The sequence below is a fragment of the Hyperolius riggenbachi genome, chromosome 12 (genome assembly GCF_040937935.1).
Source record: "Hyperolius riggenbachi isolate aHypRig1 chromosome 12, aHypRig1.pri, whole genome shotgun sequence".
Lineage (NCBI taxonomy): Eukaryota > Metazoa > Chordata > Amphibia > Anura > Hyperoliidae > Hyperolius > Hyperolius riggenbachi.
Window position 1 is genome coordinate 157733011 of NC_090657.1, and position 20814 is coordinate 157753824.

Consider the following 20814-nt stretch of genomic DNA (forward strand, 5'->3'; position numbering starts at 1 on the left):
CCAAACAACGTTGCCCAAACAATGTTGCCCAAACCTTCGCATCCCACTGTAGCACTGACATCTTCTGCAGCACTTTACAGAGTACATAGTCATGTCACTGACTGTCCTCAGAGGAGCTCACAATCTAATCCTACTATAGGCATAGTCTAATGTCCTACCATATTATTATTATGTATTTATATAGCACTGACATCTTCTGCAGCACTGTACAGAGTACACAGTCATGTCACTGACTGTCCTCAGAGGAGCTCACAATCTAATCCTACCACAGTCATAGTGTAATATCCTACCATGTTATATTATGTATTTATTGTATATAGCACTGACATATTCTGCAGCACATTACAAAGTACACAATCATGTCACTGACTGTCCTCAGAGGAGCTCACAATTTAATCCCTAGCATAGTCATGTGTCCATCTCTAGGGCCAATTTTAAGATGCAGCCAATTAACGTATTTTTTGGGTGTGGTAGGAAACTGGAGTGCCTGGAGGAAACCCACACAGACATAGGGAAAACCAGGGACCTAATGCTGCAAGGCGAGAGTGATATCCACTATGCCACAGTGCTCCCAGATCAGGAAGAACGGAACGTAAAATGTCTATAAACAGATTACCGAGAGTAAGTGACGTCCTGTTACACTGTAGGCTGGGCAGGGTGGCAGGGTTCTCTCTCCTATTGTGTTCTGGGACTGCTGTGTCATGTGTCATGTATGTGTGTTGTACAGCCCCAAAAGGGACGCTTTAATAAAATGAGTGAAGTCACATAACTCAGTAATAAGGCGTGACATTTATGCGTACATCATTGCCAGAGTTTAGGAGTCTCCCATGGCCCCTTCATCAGGAAATATGTCTGACTCACACACAGTACAATCTACCTTGTACGTCAGGATCGTCTATGTGTTCCTGCAGGCTCTGCAGCACCTTCTCAATGTCACTGCTGGCCATACATGTCTTATATGCTATGCTGGTTCTGGCTTCAGGTGGGGAGGATTCGGGAGATCCCTCCACTGGCAGCAGCTCCAGCTCCTCACTGATGTCTGGCAGGGGACTCCTCCAGTACAAGAAGGAGCTATAGGCGTCAGTCCCTGGAGGCCTCCTGCTGAGACCCTCATCGTTCTGCAGTGCGAGAAGAGCTGAGCCCTCAGGGTGGCTGCTGGAGGGAGACACATGCAGGTTCTCTTTGTTGCAGTTCCGGCTTGGCGACGTCACTTCCGATTGTGCAGAGCTGTGAATATAATCAGTACAAGAAAGTCACAATCTATGTGGACTTCTCAGCCACTACATCTCCAGTCAAAGGTCCAAACTATGCAATCCACAAGGACCAGCACAAGCCACAGTACTTCTGAAATTACTAACTTGCTTATGAGAAAATACATTTCCTCAGAATTCTTGCCATACAATCCAGGAAACATTCCAGCAATTAGATAGTCATCACAACAATGACCAGAGCCCATCAATAAGCTTGGTTCCTATGGATCATAAGACTATATAGTTGTAGAACTATGGTAGACACCAGGTTAAATCACAAGGGCCCATCTGCAATTCACTTTTTCTCCTTATTTTTGTCCAAGTTGGTATTTTCAAACCTTGTCAATAAAATGCATTTTAAACCACCAGCAAGCAAGAAAATACTCAAAATGTTTGGTATTTTTTAAGTTGCAAACCGCTGAAAAATTATTTTTAAAAAATGCTGAAAAATTACGGGTATCTCCTGGGCCACTGTGTATCCCAGTCCATGGCGACAGACACTGGCCTGGAGATGTTTCAGGCATAGAGACCGTCTTCACGCCAAAAATGTGCACAATAAACAATACAGAGATAAACTGCTTATATATCCAAAACACACCAATCAGTGCACAGCATGAGATTTGAATAGTCCAATCAAGACACTTCTCACCTCTAATGCTAGAGGTACTGTGGAGTACATAGAAGCCATTGTGTGAGCTGTGCCAGCTGCTGGCACTAGCATGCAGTACTGAAACCGGGCATGTACCCGCCTCCACATGGCAGCCATTGTGTGAGCTCTATGCCCGCTGCTGGCACTGGCATGCAGTACTGACACCGGGCATGTACCAGCCTCCACATGGCAGCAATTGTGTAAGCTCTGTGCCCGCTGCTGGCACTGGCATGCAGTACTGACACCGGCATGTACACGCCTCCACATGGCAGCCATTGTGTGAGCTGTGTGCCCGCTGCTGGCACTAGCATGCAGTACTGACAACGAGCATGTACCCGCCTCCACATGGCAGCCATTGTGTGAGCTCTGTGCCCGTTGCTGGCACTGGCATGCAGTACTGACACCGGGCATGAACTCGCCTCCCCATAGTCGCCATTGTGTGAGCTGTGTGCTCGCTGCTGGCACTGGCATGCAGTACTGACACCGGGCATGAACCCGCCTCCACATGACAGTCATTGTATGAGCTGTGTGCCCGTTGCTGGCACTGGCATTCAGTACTGACACCGGGCATGTACCCGCCTCCACATGGCAGCAATTGTGTGAGCTCTGTGCCCGCTGCTGGCACTAGCATGCCGTACTGACACTTGGCATGTACCCGCCTTCACATGACAGTCAATGTGTGAGCTCTGTGCCCGCTGCTGGCACCGGCATGCAGTACTGACACCGGGCATGTACCCGCCTCCACATGGCAGCCATTGTGTGAGCTCTGTGCCCGCTGCTGGCACTGGCATGCAATACTGACACCGAGCATGTATCAGCCTCCACATGACAGTCATTGTGTGAGCTGTGTGCCCGCTGCTGGCACTAGCATGCAGTACTGACACCGGGCATGTACCCGCCTCCACATAGAAGCCATTGTGTGAGCTGTGTACCCGTTGCTGGCACTGGCATGCAGTACTGACACCAGGCATGTACCCGCCTCCACATAGAAGCCATTGTGTGAGCTGTGCACGCTGCTGGCACTAGCATGCAGTACTGAAACCTGGCATGTACCCGCCTCCACATGGCAGCCATTGTGTGAGCTCTATGCCCGCTGCTGGCACTGGCATGCAGTACTGACACCGGGCATGTACCAGCCTCCACATGGCAGCCATTGTGTGAGCTGTGTGCCCGCTCCTGGCACTAGCATGCAGTACTGGCACCGGGCATGTACCCGCCTCCACATGGCAGCCATTGTGTGATCTGTGCCCGCTGCTGGCACTGGCATGCAGTACTGACACCGGGCATGTACCCGCCTCCACATGGCAGCCATTGTGTGATCTGTGCCCGCTGCTGGCACTGGCATGCAGTACTGACACCGGGCATGTACCCGCCTCCACATGGCAGCCACTGTGTGATCTGTGCCCGCTGCTGGCACTAGCATGCCGTACTGACACTTGGCATGTACCCGCCTTCACATGACAGTCAATGTGTGAGCTCTGTGCCCGCTGCTGGCACCGGCATGCAGTACTGACACCGGGCATGTACCCGCCTCCACATGGCAGCCATTGTGTGATCTGTGCCCGCTGCTGGCACTGGCATGCCGTACTGACACTTGGCATGTACCAGCCTCCACATGACAGTCAATGTGTGAGCTCTGTGCCCGCTGCTGGCACCGGTATGCAGTACCGACACCGGACAAGTATCTGCCTCCACATGGCAACCAATATATAACCTATGAGGTGTAAGGACAGAAGGGTAATATGCTGGGCATACCTGGGGTCTGTGCCATCCTGAGTAGCGGCTGCAGGAATAGAGTCCTCTGCAGGCGGTCTGATACTTAGTGTCCCATCCTCCTTCACATACAATCCCGCTGTGGATGGGTTAGCAAACGTGGAGATGAACGGCCCCAAGGACTGGAAGGCAGTCTGCCGTACCTACAACACCAACAAAGAGCCGTCACTACAGATCACCCCCACACTGCTGCCCTCTTGTGAGGACCCCTGAGGGCCCGCCAGCAGGGGTGGGATAACAAGTACAGCTACCATGGCCCCTTCTTCCAATACCACGTGTGGCCACAAGGAGATCCTCCCCTTCATAGCTAGTGTGGCCACCTTGTGGCCCCACCCTATCCCTGGTCAACATAAGACCCCTCCCCTTCATGTCCAGTGTGACCACCTTAAGCCTCCGCCCTATCCCTGATCAATATAAGACATCTCCCCTTCATGTCTAGTGTGCCACATTGTGACTCCACCCTAGCCCTGGTCAATATAAGACCCCTCCACTTCATGTCTAGTGTGGCCTCCTTGTGACCCCGCCCAATCCCTGGTCAATATAAGACCCCTGCCCCCTCAGTAGTGATGTCACTGCATATCAGCAGACATTACAGTGCCTCCATTTACAGCCAAAGCTCAGCATACCCAGGTGGAGTGAGTGATACATCAGGGATAGGTTGCTTTGGTCTTAGGCTATAATGTGGAATGCGTGACACATCAGGGATAGGCTGCTTTGGTCTTGGGCTGTAATGTGGAATGAGTGAAACATCGGGCATAGGCTGCTTTGGTCTTGGGCTGTAATGTGGAGTGAGTGATACATTGGGGATAGGCTGCTTTGGTCTTGGGCTGTAATGTAGAATGAGTGATCATCGGGCATAGGCTGCTTTGGTCTTGGGCTGTAATGTGGAGTAAGTGATACATCAGGGATAGACTGCTTTGGTATTGGGCTGTAATGTAGAATGAGTGATACATGAGGGATAGACTGCTTTGGTCTTAGGCTGTAATGTAGAATACGTGATACATCAGGGATAGACTGCTTTGGTCTTAGGATGTAATGTAATGTAATATGAGTAATGCATCAGGGATAGACTGCTTTGGTCTTAGGCTGTAATGTGGAATGAGTAATACATCAGGTATAGACTGCTTTGGTCTGAGGCTGTAATGTGGAATGAGTGATACATTGGGGATAGGCTGCTTTGGTCTTAGGTTGTACATGTGGAATGAATGATACATCGGGGATAAGCTGCTTAGGTCTTGGGCTGTAATGTGGAATGAGTGATACATCATGGATAGACTGCTTTGGTCTTAGGCTGTAATGTGGAATGTGTGATACATCAGGGATAGGCTGCTTTTGTCTTAGGCTGTAATGAGGAATATGGGATACATCAGAGAAGAACTGCTTTGGTCTTGGGCTGTAATGTGGAATGTGTGATACATCAAGGATAGGCAGCTTTGGTCTTAGACTGTAATGTGGAATGAGTGATACATCAGAGATAGGCTGTTTTGGTATTGGGCTGTAATATGGTATGAGTGATACATTGGGGATAGGCTGCTTTGGTCTTGGGCTGTAATGTGGAGTGAGTGATACATCCGGGATAGACTGCTTTGGCCTTAGGCTGTAAAACAGAATGAGTGATACATCAGGGATAGACTGCTTTGGTCTTAGGATGTAATGAAATGTGGAATGAGTGATACATCAGCGATAGACTGCTTTGGTCTTATGCTGGGAATACACGGCTCGATTCTGAGCTGATAAGATTGCTAGATGGATAATTTCTGACATGTCCGATCACCGGTCGATCGTTTTGCTGCGGGCAAAACGATCGGGCACAGAATCGAGCGCCAGAATTGACCCGTATATTCCCAGCATGAGACTATTGAAATACAAAAGCTAAGTACACACATGAGGCTGTAATGTGGAGTGAGTGATACATCAGGGATAGGCTGCTTTGGTCTTAGGCTGTAATGTGGAATAGATCAGAGATAGACTGCTTTAGTCTTAGGCTGTAATTTGGAATGTGTGATACATCAGGGATAGACTGCTTTAGTCTTAGGCTGTAATGTGGAGTGAGTGATAAATCAGGGATAGGTTGCTTTGGTCTTAGGCTGTTATGTAATGTGGAGTGAGTAATAGGTTGGGGATAGACTGCTTTGGTCTTAGGCTGTAACGTGGAATACATCAGGGATAGACTGCTTTGGCCTTAGGCTATATACATTGAGCAGTGATATACTCACCCATCGGCAAGGGTCACTGATGAGGTTTATGAAAAGGGGGGACAGCTTTGTACGGCGGACCTCGCTGGACGTTGTATAGGACACGGCCATAAAGCATTCGGCGCACACTTTTCGCATTCCCCAGGCGCTGTCCGAGCACAACTCCAGAAACTTGGGGATCTGTAGAGAAACATATTCACATCACATCGGCATTCCTGATGGTACCACATAACACTATGGAAATATATGCATCCCGTCAGGATGTACCCCAGGAAACTGCTGCGCACTTTCTGCAATATTCGTTGGCGTCCTTATGTAGACATCATCATAAATCTGGTGACCAGGACTTTCTTTATCCCCCTCCCAAATAATTAATTCCCACCGCCTGCTGGGACACCTCCCCCCTCCCCAGCCGGTCGTTAGTGGTAAAGTCTCACTTCTCACACTGGCACTGCCTCCTCTGGTGTCCAGCGCCTGTACCATGTGACCCCTCTGCATGTAGTGACGTCAGTACAAGTAGCAATGTCACGTGGCACATGCGCTCATGGTGACACAAGACGACAGGAAGAGGATTTATGCTGGCGTGACAGGCGAGTATACGGCACTTACCACGGATCAGGGGACCCCAAGATTACACACATACACTTGGGGAGACTGGCCAGTGGTCTGCCCGTCGTCAAGAAAACAAACAATGCTACTTCTGTGCACCCAATCTAGCCCCTGCGACAGTGACTTCCAGCAAGCACGATTTATCCATTTGCCCGATTTTGTCTGGAAATTGATTGAAAAGATTGATCGGTTGGCCATGTTGTGGCAAATCTGATCATTATGATGAAATCAGCTGGATATCGATGCAAAAACCCAAGTAATGCATGGGTACCCTATGTCTGGGGAGGGCAGGAAGGGCCTGTGGGATAGGGCAGTATCCACACCGGAAAACTGGCAAACTTCTGGTGTGGGAGTGGCATGTGGGAAAGGAGAGGGGTTTGCATGATCTGTTACATAAGTATCTGGGGTTTGTAGAAGATGAGAGCCTAAGCGATCTCTTGGTGTGGGAATAACAAAATATTATGAATGTAGGTATGTGGTTTGTTTGGTGCCCCACCTGCTGGTACAATAAGAGGTTCTTGCTTTACTGCTGTGTTTTAAAGTTAACAACAGAACTTTAAAGATGCCCTTACGAAGGTTTATCACTGAGAACCGTTGTTACTAGTAGGTGGCGCTATACTGTAGGTGGTGAAACAATCATCTGCCATACTTCACACATTAAACTCACAGAAAATGAACTAGGCTTAGGAAGAAAAATAACGATAAATAAAATAAATAATGATACCACAAAGATTAATAACCAAACTTACCAGATACTTCTCGGTGGCCTCCTGGCCCACAGCGTTGCACACATCACCAAAGTTTGCGGCACAGACCTGCAAGAAATGCACAAACATACGCTACACGTGCGTCCCAATGACATACGCGGAGGGTGACTTGTACGCGCCATGTGAGACAGTGGTGCAGGGGGTCAGTTATTAATCACTATGGTTCTACAAATCATAGCAATGCCTGCAGGATTAAATCAGGTGTACAGTAATACACAACTGCTCTTTACGTGTGAATATAAATGGGAATTTAACAAGTGTGAACCATGCCAAGACAAATCATGAAGCTTGGCCTTACATATTCTGATGACATCATCATTCCAGAACAAAAGAAGCACAGCCAATAGGAGGAAGAGATGCTGACTGTGACGGACGAGCCATGAGACCAGAAAACGCAATCGGCTTCCTGCATCGATTGTCGTTGCGTTGCCAGATCAGAATCTTATGTCTAGGGGGGTAGCAGTCTGTCAGCCTGGGTTCTTCTTTTGGGAAATCTAGCTTCATAGCCTCTTTTCATGAAGCCTTGTGCCTGTGACTTGTTAATTAGCATATGACTGGGATCTGGGCCTTAGCAGAGGTGTCAATTGCTTCAGCATATGGCTGCCTGAAAGGACGCCAGGAAGCTAGCTCCCCAGGTGGCCCTGGACGAGCTGGACAGTGCGGCACCGCTAGGGGCAGATTCAGATGCATGTGTTGTATGATTTTTAGCATGTTTAAGGAATACCGTTCATATGAGAGGTATGAGAGTTATCTCATTCTGCTGGTCCGGGTTTGGTGAATACGTTGATATTAAATTGAGGCCACTGACATACCCAGAACCTGAGGTATTCCGCTATTTCGTAACCGGGCATGCGACAGCACCCAAGTTTGGTGTCATATGAGCTGTCATATTCTGAGGAACATGAATCTGTGGCCGTTAAGTGTGTGTGGGAAGCGTAAAACGATATATATGGAAAATGTCATATTTGGTGGGCACCAAGAACCCATCCAGGGAGTTAACCGCCCCCTGTCCAGCCCTTGGGCTGGACCTGAGACTCCACCCAAAGATGGGGATCAGTCAAAAGTGTTTGCGAGGGACTCCTCCAAATTCCACCTTCATGGGAGCATGCTGCCACTCTGAGGAACAGTGGTGGCCATCTTCTCTGAACTTTGCTCCTGAACTGAACTGAACCCAAGAACTTTATGAGTTTTCCCAGAATGACATATTTCCACAAACCTAAGTATTTTCTCCCTTTTATTTTTTTATACTGTGTTATCATTCGTCTCTATATTGTTGATTTTAACGATTTTCTGTATATATTAATTATTTATATTGCATTTTTAATAAACGACGCAACCGTCATTTATTCGTTCAGCTACCCTATTATTCAGCCGCACAAACTGAACCCTGGTCTCTGACGAGTCGCTACTATTGTTGCTAGCTAGACAGAATAGAGTTTGTTTAACCGTTTTATTTGCAGGTCTAGAATCAGCCAGTCAGTGGGCTCCTCTGTCCCATGGTAACAGAGGTGGTGGCAGTTATACCCTGAAATAGTGTGCAAATTGTATTACCGTAACTCACAGGCTCCCTTCTAGTCGGTCTGCTGCCAAAATTCCAGCGGTTTCTGCGCACCGATTGCGACCATAGCTTGCATGGTCTGTATGCTGAAATCGATTGGAAGGCATTGTGCGGTCCGGCCACTAGGGGCCCTGTGACACTGCCGCCTGCCTCTACTTCTCACAACTGAGACATATATTCTGGACACCGGATAGAAGGGGATACTCCACTTCCCTTACCTCCTCAACACGCCCATACCACCCTCCCCAACAGGCTATGGCATCTTACCTTGCGGACTTGAAAAAGCTTGCTGTCACTGCAGAGGTCGCAGAATCGTGGCAATAGCATCTGTTCTGCAGTCTGCCTACCCAGCATGGAAATCATCTTACAGATAATCTGTTGAGAGAAGAGATAGTCACGCCTGATGAAGGAGCAGAGGCACAAAACACCTTGTATGATTGTCTCCCATTTACTTGTGTGGAGAGAAGGGATAGTCACACCTGAAGAAAGGGGCAAAGGCACGAAACAAGTCATATGATTGTCTCCCATTTACTTCTGTGGAGAGAAGTGATGCTCACGCCTGATGAAGGGGCAGAGGTACAAAACATGTTGTATGACTGTCTACCACTTACTTCTGTGAAGAAAAGTGACAATCAAGCATGACGAAGCGGCAGAGGCACGAAACATGTTGTATGATTGCCTCTCATTTACTTCAGTAGAAAGAAGTGACAGTCACACCTGAAGAAGGGGCAGAGGCACGAAACACGTTGTATGATTGTCTCTCATTTACTTCTGTGGAGAGAAGCGATAGTCATGCCTGATGAAGGGGCAGAGGCATGAAACATGTCATATGGTTGTCTCCCATTTACTTCTGTGGAGAGAACCGATAGTCACGCCTGATGAAGGGGCAGAGGCACGAAACATGTCATATGATTGTCTCCCATTTACTTCTGTGGAGAGAAGGGATACTCACGCCTGATGAAGGGGCAGAGGTACAAAACATGTCGTATGACTGTCTACCACTTACTTCTGTGAAGAAAAGTGACAATCAAGCATGACGAAGCGGCAGAGGCACGAAACATGCTGTATGATTGCCTCTCATTTACTTCAGTAGAAAGAAGTGACAGTCACACCTGAAGAAGGGGCAGAGGCACGAAACATGTCATATGATTGTCTCCCATTTACTTCTGTGGAGAGAACCGATAGTCACGCCTGATGAAGGGGCAGAGGCACGAAACATGTCATATGATTGTCTCCCATTTACTTCTGTGGAGAGAAGGGATAGTCACGCCTGATAAAGGGGCAGAGGCACGAAACATGTCGTATGATTTTCTCCCATTTACTTTATAGCATAGGCCTTCATTAGTGATCAGTTTAATCCCTGCTTGGAGCCTACTGATAGATGTAAAAGCATGCACTGCTAGTACTACCAACCCAAAGAATCACAAACAAAGATGACTTATTGGGCACACTTATATGTGAGCTTCCATCTACAGTTACCATTATACCACCAATCCAGATGTCTTGTGGAAAAATTCACCCCCCCCCCAGCATGTTTCAATGCCTCACAACCCGGAATTATAATGGATTGTTTAAGAGCTCACAACATTTCATTGGCAGAACATGTCTGTAACTTTATGGATGGATTATTGGGTTTCTTGTGAAGTAAACAACAAACAGGATATAATAACTGAAAACTTCAGCAGCATAACTATTCACCCTCCTGAAATCTGTGCTTTGTGGAGCTGCCTATTACACCAATTACAGCTGCAGATTGCTTTGGCCAAGTCTCTATGAGCTGCCCACATCTTGCCACAGAGATTATTGCCCATTGCTCAAGGCAAAGCTGCTCCAGCTCCTTCATGCTGGATAGTTATCACTTGTGAACAGCAATCTTCAAGTCTACCATCTTCCCCTTAATTCTCAGTCCATGCAGCTGAAATACATCCCCACAGCAGGATGCTGCCACAACCATGCTTCACAGTGGGGGTGGTGTTTGTGAGGTGGTGGGAGGTGTGGGGGTTGCACCAGTGGCCTCAATTCACTAAGCTTATCTCCTGTCTTTAATAATGCTTCTAGAGGTATCGCCATAGTGATAAGGCATGTAGTATTCAGGAAACAACTTACCTCAGGCAAACCTAAAGTTAACTCTTCTGTCTTTACGTTAAGGTGAGACCTCTAAAGTTAACTCTTCAATCCTTAAAATAACTGGCTGTTAATTAACTGCATATGAAAATAACTACAGAGGAGGTAACTTAAGGACTGAAGTGATAAGATAACTCTCTCACTGTGAAAACTGATCTCTACACCTTAATAAGGCAAGATCGGTGTGTGTAGTAGTAAGTTTTCTCTTGCCTTATTATCTCCAGCATGATCTTAGTGAATTGAGGCCACAGTATGTTCCTGGTGGTGGAACAGATTCATTTTAGTCTCACCTGACCAGAGCAGCTTCCTCCATGCATGGGGAGTCACCCGCATGCCTTTTGGCAAAAGGTGCCTTCTTATTTTGAATGCCATGTAATGACTATTTTCTGGCCACTCTTCCAAAAAGCCCATCTCTATGCAGTGTATCACTTATTGTGGTCCTATGGACAGATACTCCAGTCTCTGGTGTGGAACTCTGCAACTCCTGCAGGACTACCTTAGGTCTCTATGCTGCCTCTCTGATTAATGTCCTCTTTGCCCGGTCTGTGAGTTTTGGTGGGCGGCCCTCTCTTGGCAGGTTTTTTGGGATACCATGTACTTTCCATTAGAAAATGAATGATCGTAAACTAGCTGTAGTGTGTGCTGATCTTTGCTGCCTTCAGTATGTACAGTATAAGCTGTTACTCTGTGCCTATACGGATAGTAAACTAGCTGTAGTGTGTGCTGATCTCTACTACCTCCATTATGTACAGTATAAGCTGTTACGCTGTGCCTGTACGGATAGTAAACTGGCTGCAGTGTGTGCTGGTCTCTTCTGGCTCCATTATGTACAGTATAAGCTGTTACTCTGTGCCTGTACTGATAGTAAACCAGCTGCAGTGTGTGCTGGTCTCTGCTACCTCCAGTATGTACAGTATAAGCTGTTACTCTGTGCCTGTACTGATAGTAAAGTAGCTGCAGTGTGTGCCGATTTCCGCTACATCCAGTATGTACAGTATAAGCTGTTATTCTGTCCCTGTACTGATAGTAAACTAGCTGTAGTGTGTGCTAGTCTCTGCTGCCTCCAGTACATACAGTATAAGCTGTTACTCTGCGCCTGTACTGATAGTAAACTAGCTGCAGTTTGTGCTGATCTCTGCTGCCTCCAGTACATACAGTATAAGCTGTTACTATGTGCCTGTACTGATAGTAAACTAGCTGCAGTGTGTGCTGGTCTCTGCTGCCTCCAGTATGTACAGTATAAGCTGTTACTCTGTGCCTGTACTGATAGTAAACTAGCTGCAGTGTGTGCTGATATCTGTTACCTCCAGTATGTATAGTATAAGCTGTTACTCTGTGTCTGTACGGATAGTAATCTAGCTGCAATGCGTGCTGATCTCTGCTACCTCCAGTATGTACAGTATACGGTAAGTTGTGACTCTGTTCCTGTGCTGATAGTAAACTAGCTGCAGTGTGTGCTGATCTCTGCTATCTCCAGTATATATAGTATAAGCTGTTACTCTGTGCCTCTACTGATAGTAAACTAGCTGCAGTGTGCACTGGTCTCTGCTGCTTCCAGTATGTACAGTATAAGCTGTTACACTGTGCCTGTACTGGTAGTAAACTAGCTGCAGCATACGCTAGTCTCTGCTGCCTCCAGTATGTACAGTATATGTCCCAAGGAAAGTGGTCAGCATCACTGACCACTTTCCTTGGGAGACTGACTGCCGTCCAAGTAGTATTGATGGACAGAAGGTCCTAGCACTCCTGTGGATTTTTTCTTTGATACCGTGGGTGCTGATCACACCAAGATAAGTTACAGTATGTACAGTATAAGCTGTTACTCTGAGTCTGTAATGATAGTAAACTAGCTGCAGTGTGTGCTTGTCTCTGCTGCCTCCAGTATGTACAGTATAAGCTGTTACTGTGTGGCTGCAGTGTTATTCCATTAAAAGTTATAATAACATATTTACAATAAATCTGTGCTCTCTTTTGAGAGATAGTTTATCAGAGCTGTGGAAGCCTGCATTATAAGTTGTGAATAGCTAGGTCTCAGTGTTAAGCCTCCTACACACGGGCTACAACTGTCGCCGCAACCACGTGGCACGCGCGTGTTGCGGCGACAGGTCGCCCGTGTGTATGAGGCGCGCACCCCGAACCGTCGCTGCTGTCGCCAGGCAATTGCCGCGGCCAATCGCCGGCAACAGCTTTCGCCACAACTGTAGCTAGTCGTCCGTGTGTATGCGGACTAGCAACAGCAACTCCATACACAATGTATGGAGCTTCCGGCGGGGGGGCGGCGGGGGGGGAGGAACCTTCGGCGACAGCTTCCACCAAATCTGTGTCCCTCTGTGCGCCGTGTGTACGGCTGTTGCACAGAGGAACCTGGCGACGAGCTGTCGCTGCTTTTCTTTTTTTTTTTTTTTATGGCTGTGTGTATGAGCCTTTAGAGCTCAAATATATGGGCAGCACTGCAGCAGGACTGTGATAGGTGAGTGCCGCAGAGAACCAGCAGAGGGCGCCAGCATACTGTATCCTCTGTGGAAATGTGGAGAGCCTGTCGCTGGCAGTAGTGTTTGTCCTGTGAGGGCAATGGCAAGTACAGCAAGGCCACGGTAGCACTACAGGGCACACAGCGCTGCATGGAGCCTCCAGGCAAGGTGGAGGTGTGACTTGTAAACTAATAAAGGTCAAAACAGCAGTAAGAAAGCAGAAGAAGCCAATCAGCATTCAAACAGCAGTGATCTGGCTTTAGTGCGGGGGAGGGGATCTGGCTGCAGTATGGGGGATCTGGCTGCAGTATGAGGGGATCTGTGTCCAGTATGGGGGGATTTGGCTGCAGTATTGGGGGGGGGGGGTTCTGGATGCAGTATGGGGGGGATCTGTGTGTAGTATGGGGCATATAGCTGCAGTATGGGGGGATCTGGCTGCAGTATGGAGGGGTCTGGCTGCAGTATGAGGGGATCTGGCGGCAGTATGGGGGGGATCTGTGTGCAGTATGGGGGGATCTGTGTGCAGTATGGGGGGGATCTGTGTGCAGTATGGGGGGGAGGTCTGTGTGCAGTATGGGGGGATCTGGCTGCAGTATGGTGAGATCTGGCTGCAGTATGGGGGGATCTGGCTGCAGTATGAGGATGAGGCTGCAGTATGGGGGGGATTTGTGTGCAGTATGGGGGGGATCTGTGTGCAGTATGGGGAGATCTGTGTCCAGTATGGGGGATCTGACTGCAGTATGGGGGGATCTGTGTCCAGTATGGGGGGATTTGGCTGCAGTATTGGGGGGGGGGGGGTTCCGGATGCAGTATGGGGGGGATCTGTGTGTAGTATGGGGCATATAGCTGCAGTATGGGGGGATCTGGCTGCAGTATGGAGGGGTCTGGCTGCAGTATGAGGGGATCTGGCTGCAGTATGGGGGGGGGGGGGGATCTGTGTGCAGTATGGGGGGATCTGTGTGCGGTATGGGGGGATCTGGCTGCAGTATGGTGAGATCTGGCTGCAGTATGGGGAGATCTGGCTGCAGTATGAGGGGATCAGGCTGCAGTATGAGGGGATCAGGCTGCAGTATGGGGGGGATTTGTGTGCAGTATGGGGGGGATCTGTGTGCAGTATGGGGGGATCTGTGTGTAGTATGGGGAATATGGCTGCAGTATGGGGGGATCTGGCTGCAGTATGGAGGGATCTGGCTTCAGTATGGGAGGATCTGGCTGCAGTATGGCGGGATCGGGCTGCAGTATTCGGGGAACTGGCTGCAGTATTGGTGGTGGTGGTGGGGGGGGGGGGGGGGGGGGTCTAGCTGCAGTACGGGGAATCTGGCTGCAGTATTGGGGGAACTGGCTGCAGTATTGGGGGGGGGGGATCTAGCTGCAGTATGGGGGAATCTGGCTGCAGTATGGGGGAATATGGTTGCAGTATGGGGGAATCTGGCTGCAGTATGGGGGAATCTGGCTGCAGTATGGGGGAATCTGGCTGCAGTATGGGGAAATCTGGCTGCAGTATGGGGGAATCTGGCTGCAGTATGGGGGAATCTGGCTGCAGTATGGGGGAATCTGGCTGCAGTATGGCGGGATCGGGCTGCAGTATTCGGGGAACTGGCTGCAGTATTGGTGGGGGGGTGGGGGGGTCTAGCTGCAGTACGGGGAATCTGGCTGCAGTATTGGGGGAACTGGCTGCAGTATTGGGGGGGATCTAGCTGCAGTATGGGGGAATCTGGCTACAGTATGGGGGAATCTGGTTGCAGTATGGGGGAATCTGGCTGCAGTACGGGGGAATCTGGCTGCAGTATGGGGGAATCTGGCTGCAGTATGGGGGAATCTGGCTGCAGTATGGGGGAATCTGGCTGCAGTATGGGGGAATCTGGCTGCAGTATGGGGGAATCTGGCTGCAGTATGGGGGCTGCAGTATGGGGGAATCTGGCTGCAGTATGGGGGAATCTGGCTGCAGTATGGGGGAATCTGGCTGCAGTATGGGGGATCTGGCTGCAGTATGGGGGATCTGGCTGTAGTATGGGAAATCTGGCTGCAGTATGGGGGATCTGGCTGCAGTATAGGGGGATCTGGCTGCAGTATGGGGCATTGGCTGCAGTATGGGGGATCTGGCTGCAGTATGGGGGATCTGGCTGCAATATTGGGCATGTGGCTGCAGTATGGGGCATATGGCTGCAGTATGGGGCATATGGCTGCAGTATGGGGCATATGGCTGCAGTATGGGAAATCTGGCTGCAGTATGGGGGGATCTGGCTGCAGTATGGGGGATCTGGCTGCAGTATGGGGGGATCTGTGTGCAGTATGGGGCATTGGCTGCAGTATGGGGGATCTGGCTGCAGTATGGGGCATATGGCTGCAGCATGGGGGGGGGGATCTTGCTGCAGTATGGGGGGAGCTGTGTGTAGTATGGGGTATGTGGCTGCAGTATGGGGCATTAGCTGCAGTATGGGGGATCTGGCTGCAGTATGGGGGATCTGGCTGCAATATTGGGTATGTGGCTGCAGTATGGGGCATATGGCTGCAGTATGGGGGGGAATCTGGCTGCAGTATGAGGGGAGCTGTGTGTAGTATGGGGTATGTGGCTGCAGTATAGGGGGGATCTGGCTGCAGTATGGGAAATCTGGCTGCAGTATGGGGGGATCTGGCTGCAGTATGGGGGATCTGGCTGCAGTATGGGGGATCTGGCTGCAGTATGGGGGATCTGGCTGCAGTATGGGGGGATCTGTGTGCAGTATGGGGCATTGGCTGCAGTATGGGGGATCTGGCTGCAGTATGGGGCATATGGCTGCAGTATGGGGGGGGGGGGATCTGGCTGCAGTATGGGGGGAGCTGTGTGTAGTATGGGGTATGTGGCTGCAGTATGGGGGGGAATCTGGCTGCAGTATGGGGGGATCTGGCTGCAGTATGGGGGATCTGGCTGCAGTATGGGGGGGATCTGTGTGCAGTATGGGGCATTGGCTGCAGTATGGGGCATATGGCTGCAGTATGGGGCATATGGCCTGGGGCATATGGCTGCAGTATGGGGGGGGGGGATCTGGCTGCAGTATGGGGGGAGCTGTGTGTAGTATGGGGTATGTGGCTGCAGTATGGGGGGGATCTGGCTGCAGTATGGGAAATCTGGCTGCAGTATGGGGGGATCTGGCTGCAGTATGGGGGGATCTGGCTGCAGTATGGGGGGGATCTGTGTGCAGTATGGGGCATTGGCTGCAGTATGGGGGATCTGGCTGCAGTATGGGGCATATGGCTGCAGTATGGGGCATATGGCTGCAGTATGGGGCATATGGCTGCCGTATGGGGCATATGGCTGCAGTATGGGGGGGGATCTGGCTGCAGTATGAGGGGAGCTGTGTGTAGTATGGAGTATATGGCTGCAGTATGGGGGGGATCTGACTGCAGTATGGTGGGATCTGGCTGCAGTATGGCGGGATCTGGCTGCAGTATGGCGGGATCTGGCTGCAGTATGGGGGGGATCTGTGTGTAGTATGGAGAATATGGCTGCAGGATGGGGGAGGATCTGGCTGCAGTATGGGGCATATGGCTGCAGTATGGGAGGATCTGGCTGCAGTATAGCGGGATCGGGCTGCAGTATTCGGGGAAGTGGCTGCAGTATTGGTGGGGGGGGGGTAGTCTAGCTGCAGTACGGGGGAACTGGCTGCAGTATTGGGGGGGGGGGGGGGGGAATCTAGCTGCAGTATTGGGAAATCTGGCGGCAGTATGGGGGAATCTGGCGGCAGTATGGGGGAATCTGGCTGCAGTATGGGGGAATCTGGCTGCAGTATGGGGGAATCTGGCTGCAGTATGGGGGATCTGGCTGCAGTATGGGGGATCTGGCTGCAGTATGGGGGGATCTGGCTGCAGTATGGGGGGGATCTGGCTGCAGTATGGGGGGGATCTGGCTGCACTATGGGGGATCTGGCTGCAGTATGGGGGATCTGGCTGCAGTATGGGGGGGGATCTGGCTGCAGTATGGGGGATCTGTGTGCAGCATGGGGCATTGGCTGCAGTATGGGGCATATGGCTGCAGTATGGGGCATATGGCTGCAGTATGGGGCATATGGCTGCAGTATGGGGGGGATCTGGCTGCAGTATGGGGGGAGCTGTGTGTAGTATGGGGTATATGGCTGCAGTATGGGGGGGATCTGGCTGCAGTATGGTGGGATCTGGCTGCAGTATGGAGGGGATCTGGCTGCAGTATGGGGGGGATCTGGCTGCAGTATTGGGGGATCAGGCTGTAGTATGGGGAGATATGGCTGCAGTATGGGGGGGGGGGATCTGGCTGCAGTATGGCGGGAGCTGTGTGTAGTATGGGGTATATGGCTGCAGTATGGGGGGGATCTGGCTGCAGTATGGTGGGATCTGGCTGCAGTATGGTGGGATCTGGCTGCAGTATGGCGGGATCTGGATGCAGTATGGGGGGGATCTGGCTGCAGTACGGGGGGGATCTGGCTGCAGTATGGGGGGGATCTGGCTGCAGTATTGGGGGATCAGGCTGTAGTATGGGGAGATATGGCTGCAGTATGGGGGGGGTCTGGCTGCAGTATTAGGGGATCAGGCTGTAGTATGGGGAGATCTGGCTGCAGTAAGGGGAGTTCTGGCTGCAGTATGGGGGGGGATCTGGCTGCAGTATGGGGGATCTGTGTGCAGCATGGGGCATTGGCTGCAGTATGGGGCATATGGCTGCAGTATGGGGCATATGGCTGCAGTATGGGGCATATGGCTGCAGTATGGGGGGGATCTGGCTGCAGTATGGGGGGAGCTGTGTGTAGTATGGGGTATATGGCTGCAGTATGGGGGGGATCTGGCTGCAGTATGGTGGGATCTGGCTGCAGTATGGAGGGGATCTGGCTGCAGTATGGGGGGGATCTGGCTGCAGTATTGGGGGATCAGGCTGTAGTATGGGGAGATATGGCTGCAGTATGGGGGGGGGGGATCTGGCTGCAGTATGGCGGGAGCTGTGTGTAGTATGGGGTATATGGCTGCAGTATGGGGGGGATCTGGCTGCAGTATGGTGGGATCTGGCTGCAGTATGGTGGGATCTGGCTGCAGTATGGCGGGATCTGGATGCAGTATGGGGGGGATCTGGCTGCAGTACGGGGGGGATCTGGCTGCAGTATGGGGGGGATCTGGCTGCAGTATTGGGGGATCAGGCTGTAGTATGGGGAGATATGGCTGCAGTATGGGGGGGGGTCTGGCTGCAGTATTAGGGGATCAGGCTGTAGTATGGGGAGATCTGGCTGCAGTAAGGGGAGTTCTGGCTGCAGTAAGGGGAGTTCTGGCTGCAGTATTGGGGGATCAGGCTGTATTATTGGGAGATCTGGCTGCAGTATGGGGGGGGGGGGGTCTGGCTGCAGTATGGGGAGATCTGGCTTCAGTATGGGGAGATCTGGCTGCAGTATGGGGGTGGATATAGCTGCGTAGGGTTATCAGAGATCCTTAGTGCTGGGTCCGGGGTGGGCGCGGTGTTATGCAGCATAGCTGAGTAGTGAGTCGATGCAGGAAATATGCAGAATATCTGTACTTGTGGGAACACGTCAGTCACACGGCCCTGCCACTCACATTCACCGCCTCCACCTTGTATTCATCATCATTCTCCGGAGCCGTCAGATCCAGCAGGATTGGACAGACTTTATTCTCCAGGTCGTTCTGTTCAATTAGGTCTTGTTCCAGCAGAATCAGCAGCGTCTCCTGACTAGCCTTCCGGACCTGCAAGAGAGACACAGTGTCACATAGATGGAAGTTATTCGCACCGCGGAAATTCATTCATGGCATGACAGTGTTCTCCCCAGGCTCTTTTAGCCGGGTGCTCCACCCGGCTAGATTTGGTGACCACCCGGCTGTCATCGGCTCACCTCCTCACCTCCTACTATGCTGTAAGCAAAGTTGCCCTACATTTTCATCTCGCCCCACCCGGCTGCTTTTTCATGCCATCCGGCTACTATTTCATGCCACCCGGCTGGAAAAAATTCTGGGGAGAACACTGGCGTCATATAGCCGCCAAGAAAATCAGGACATCATTCACAGCGTCACATAGCCGGCAATTACCGGCACAGAGAAAATAAGGACATCATTCATAGTGTCACATAGCCGGCAATTACCGGCACCGGGAAAATAAGGACATCATTCACAGTGTCACATAGCCGGCAATTACCGGCACCGGGAAAATAAGGACATTATCCACAGCATCACATAGCCGTCAGTTACCGGTACCAAGAAAATCAGGGCATCATTAAAGGCGTCACATAGCCGGCAATTACCGGCACAGAGAAAATCAGGACATCATTCACAGCATCACATAGCCAGCAATTACTGGCGTCACATAGCCGGCAATTACTGAGAACGAGAAAATCAGGACATCATTAAGTCACACAGCCGACAATTACCGCCTCCAAGAAAATCAGGACATTATTCACAGCGTTACATAGTCGGCAATTACCGTCACCGAGAAAATCAGGAAATCATTCACAGTGACACATAGCCGGCAATTACCGGGATGGAAAAAAATCAAAACACCATTCACAAAGTCACATAACCAGCAATTGTGGGAGCAAAGAAAATCCACACTCCATTAACAGCGTCACATAGCCAGCAATTACCGGCACCGAGAAAATTAAAACACCATTCACAGGGTCACATAGCCGGCAATTACTGGTACTGATTCACAGGCACAGCGTTACATAGCCGGCAATTACCGGGAGTGATTCACAGGCACAGCGTCACACAGCTGGCAATTACCAGGACTGATTCACAGGCAAAGCGTCACATAGCCGGCAATTACCAGGACTAATTCACAGGCACAGCGTCACATAGCCGGCAATTACTGGGACTGATTCACAGGCACAGCGTCACACAGCCGGCAATTACCGGGACTGATTCACAGGCACAGCGTCACACAGCCAGCAATTACCTGGACTGATTCAAAGGCACAGCGTCACATAGCCGGCAATTACCGGGACTGATTCACAGGCACAGCGTTACATAGCCGGCAATTACCGGGACTGATTCACAGGCACAGCGTCACACAGCTGGCAATTACCGGGACTGATTCACAGGCACAGCGTCACGCAGCCGGCAATTACCGGGACTGATTCACAGGCACAGCGTCACATAGCCGGCAATTACCGGGACTGATTCACAGGAACAGCGTCACACAGTCGGCAATTACCGGGACTGATTCTCAGGCACAGCGTCACACAGCCGGCAATTACCGGGACTGATTCATAGGCACAGCGTCACATAGCAGGCAATTACCGGGACTGATTCCCAGGCACAGCGTCACACAGCCGGCAATTACCGGAACTGATTGTAACGATCTGCTCAGCTGTCGGCACGGGCAGACAGCTATTTGTCCATTCCTTAAGTCTGAGGGCTGCAGGTCTCTGGAAAAGAGACCTACCTGTGCTTTGCAAGTTTCAGACCTGCTCTGCTGC

General features: G+C 50.6%; 1 protein-coding gene across 1 annotated transcript in view; it reads right to left on the bottom strand.

Annotated features, from left to right (window-relative positions):
* The window catches only part of LOC137541283 (serine/threonine-protein phosphatase 4 regulatory subunit 1-like), a 72222-nt gene that overhangs the window by 25956 nt on the left and 25452 nt on the right, over positions 1 to 20814 (bottom strand). Inside the window, exons 6-11 of the mRNA XM_068262521.1 lie at positions 18944 to 19090; positions 9069 to 9176; positions 7226 to 7291; positions 5889 to 6047; positions 3655 to 3815; positions 878 to 1227 (exon numbers count right to left, since the gene is read on the bottom strand). Coding sequence (XP_068118622.1) covers positions 878 to 1227; positions 3655 to 3815; positions 5889 to 6047; positions 7226 to 7291; positions 9069 to 9176; positions 18944 to 19090 — 991 coding nt within the window. The remainder of the gene's footprint in view (positions 1 to 877; positions 1228 to 3654; positions 3816 to 5888; positions 6048 to 7225; positions 7292 to 9068; positions 9177 to 18943; positions 19091 to 20814) is intronic.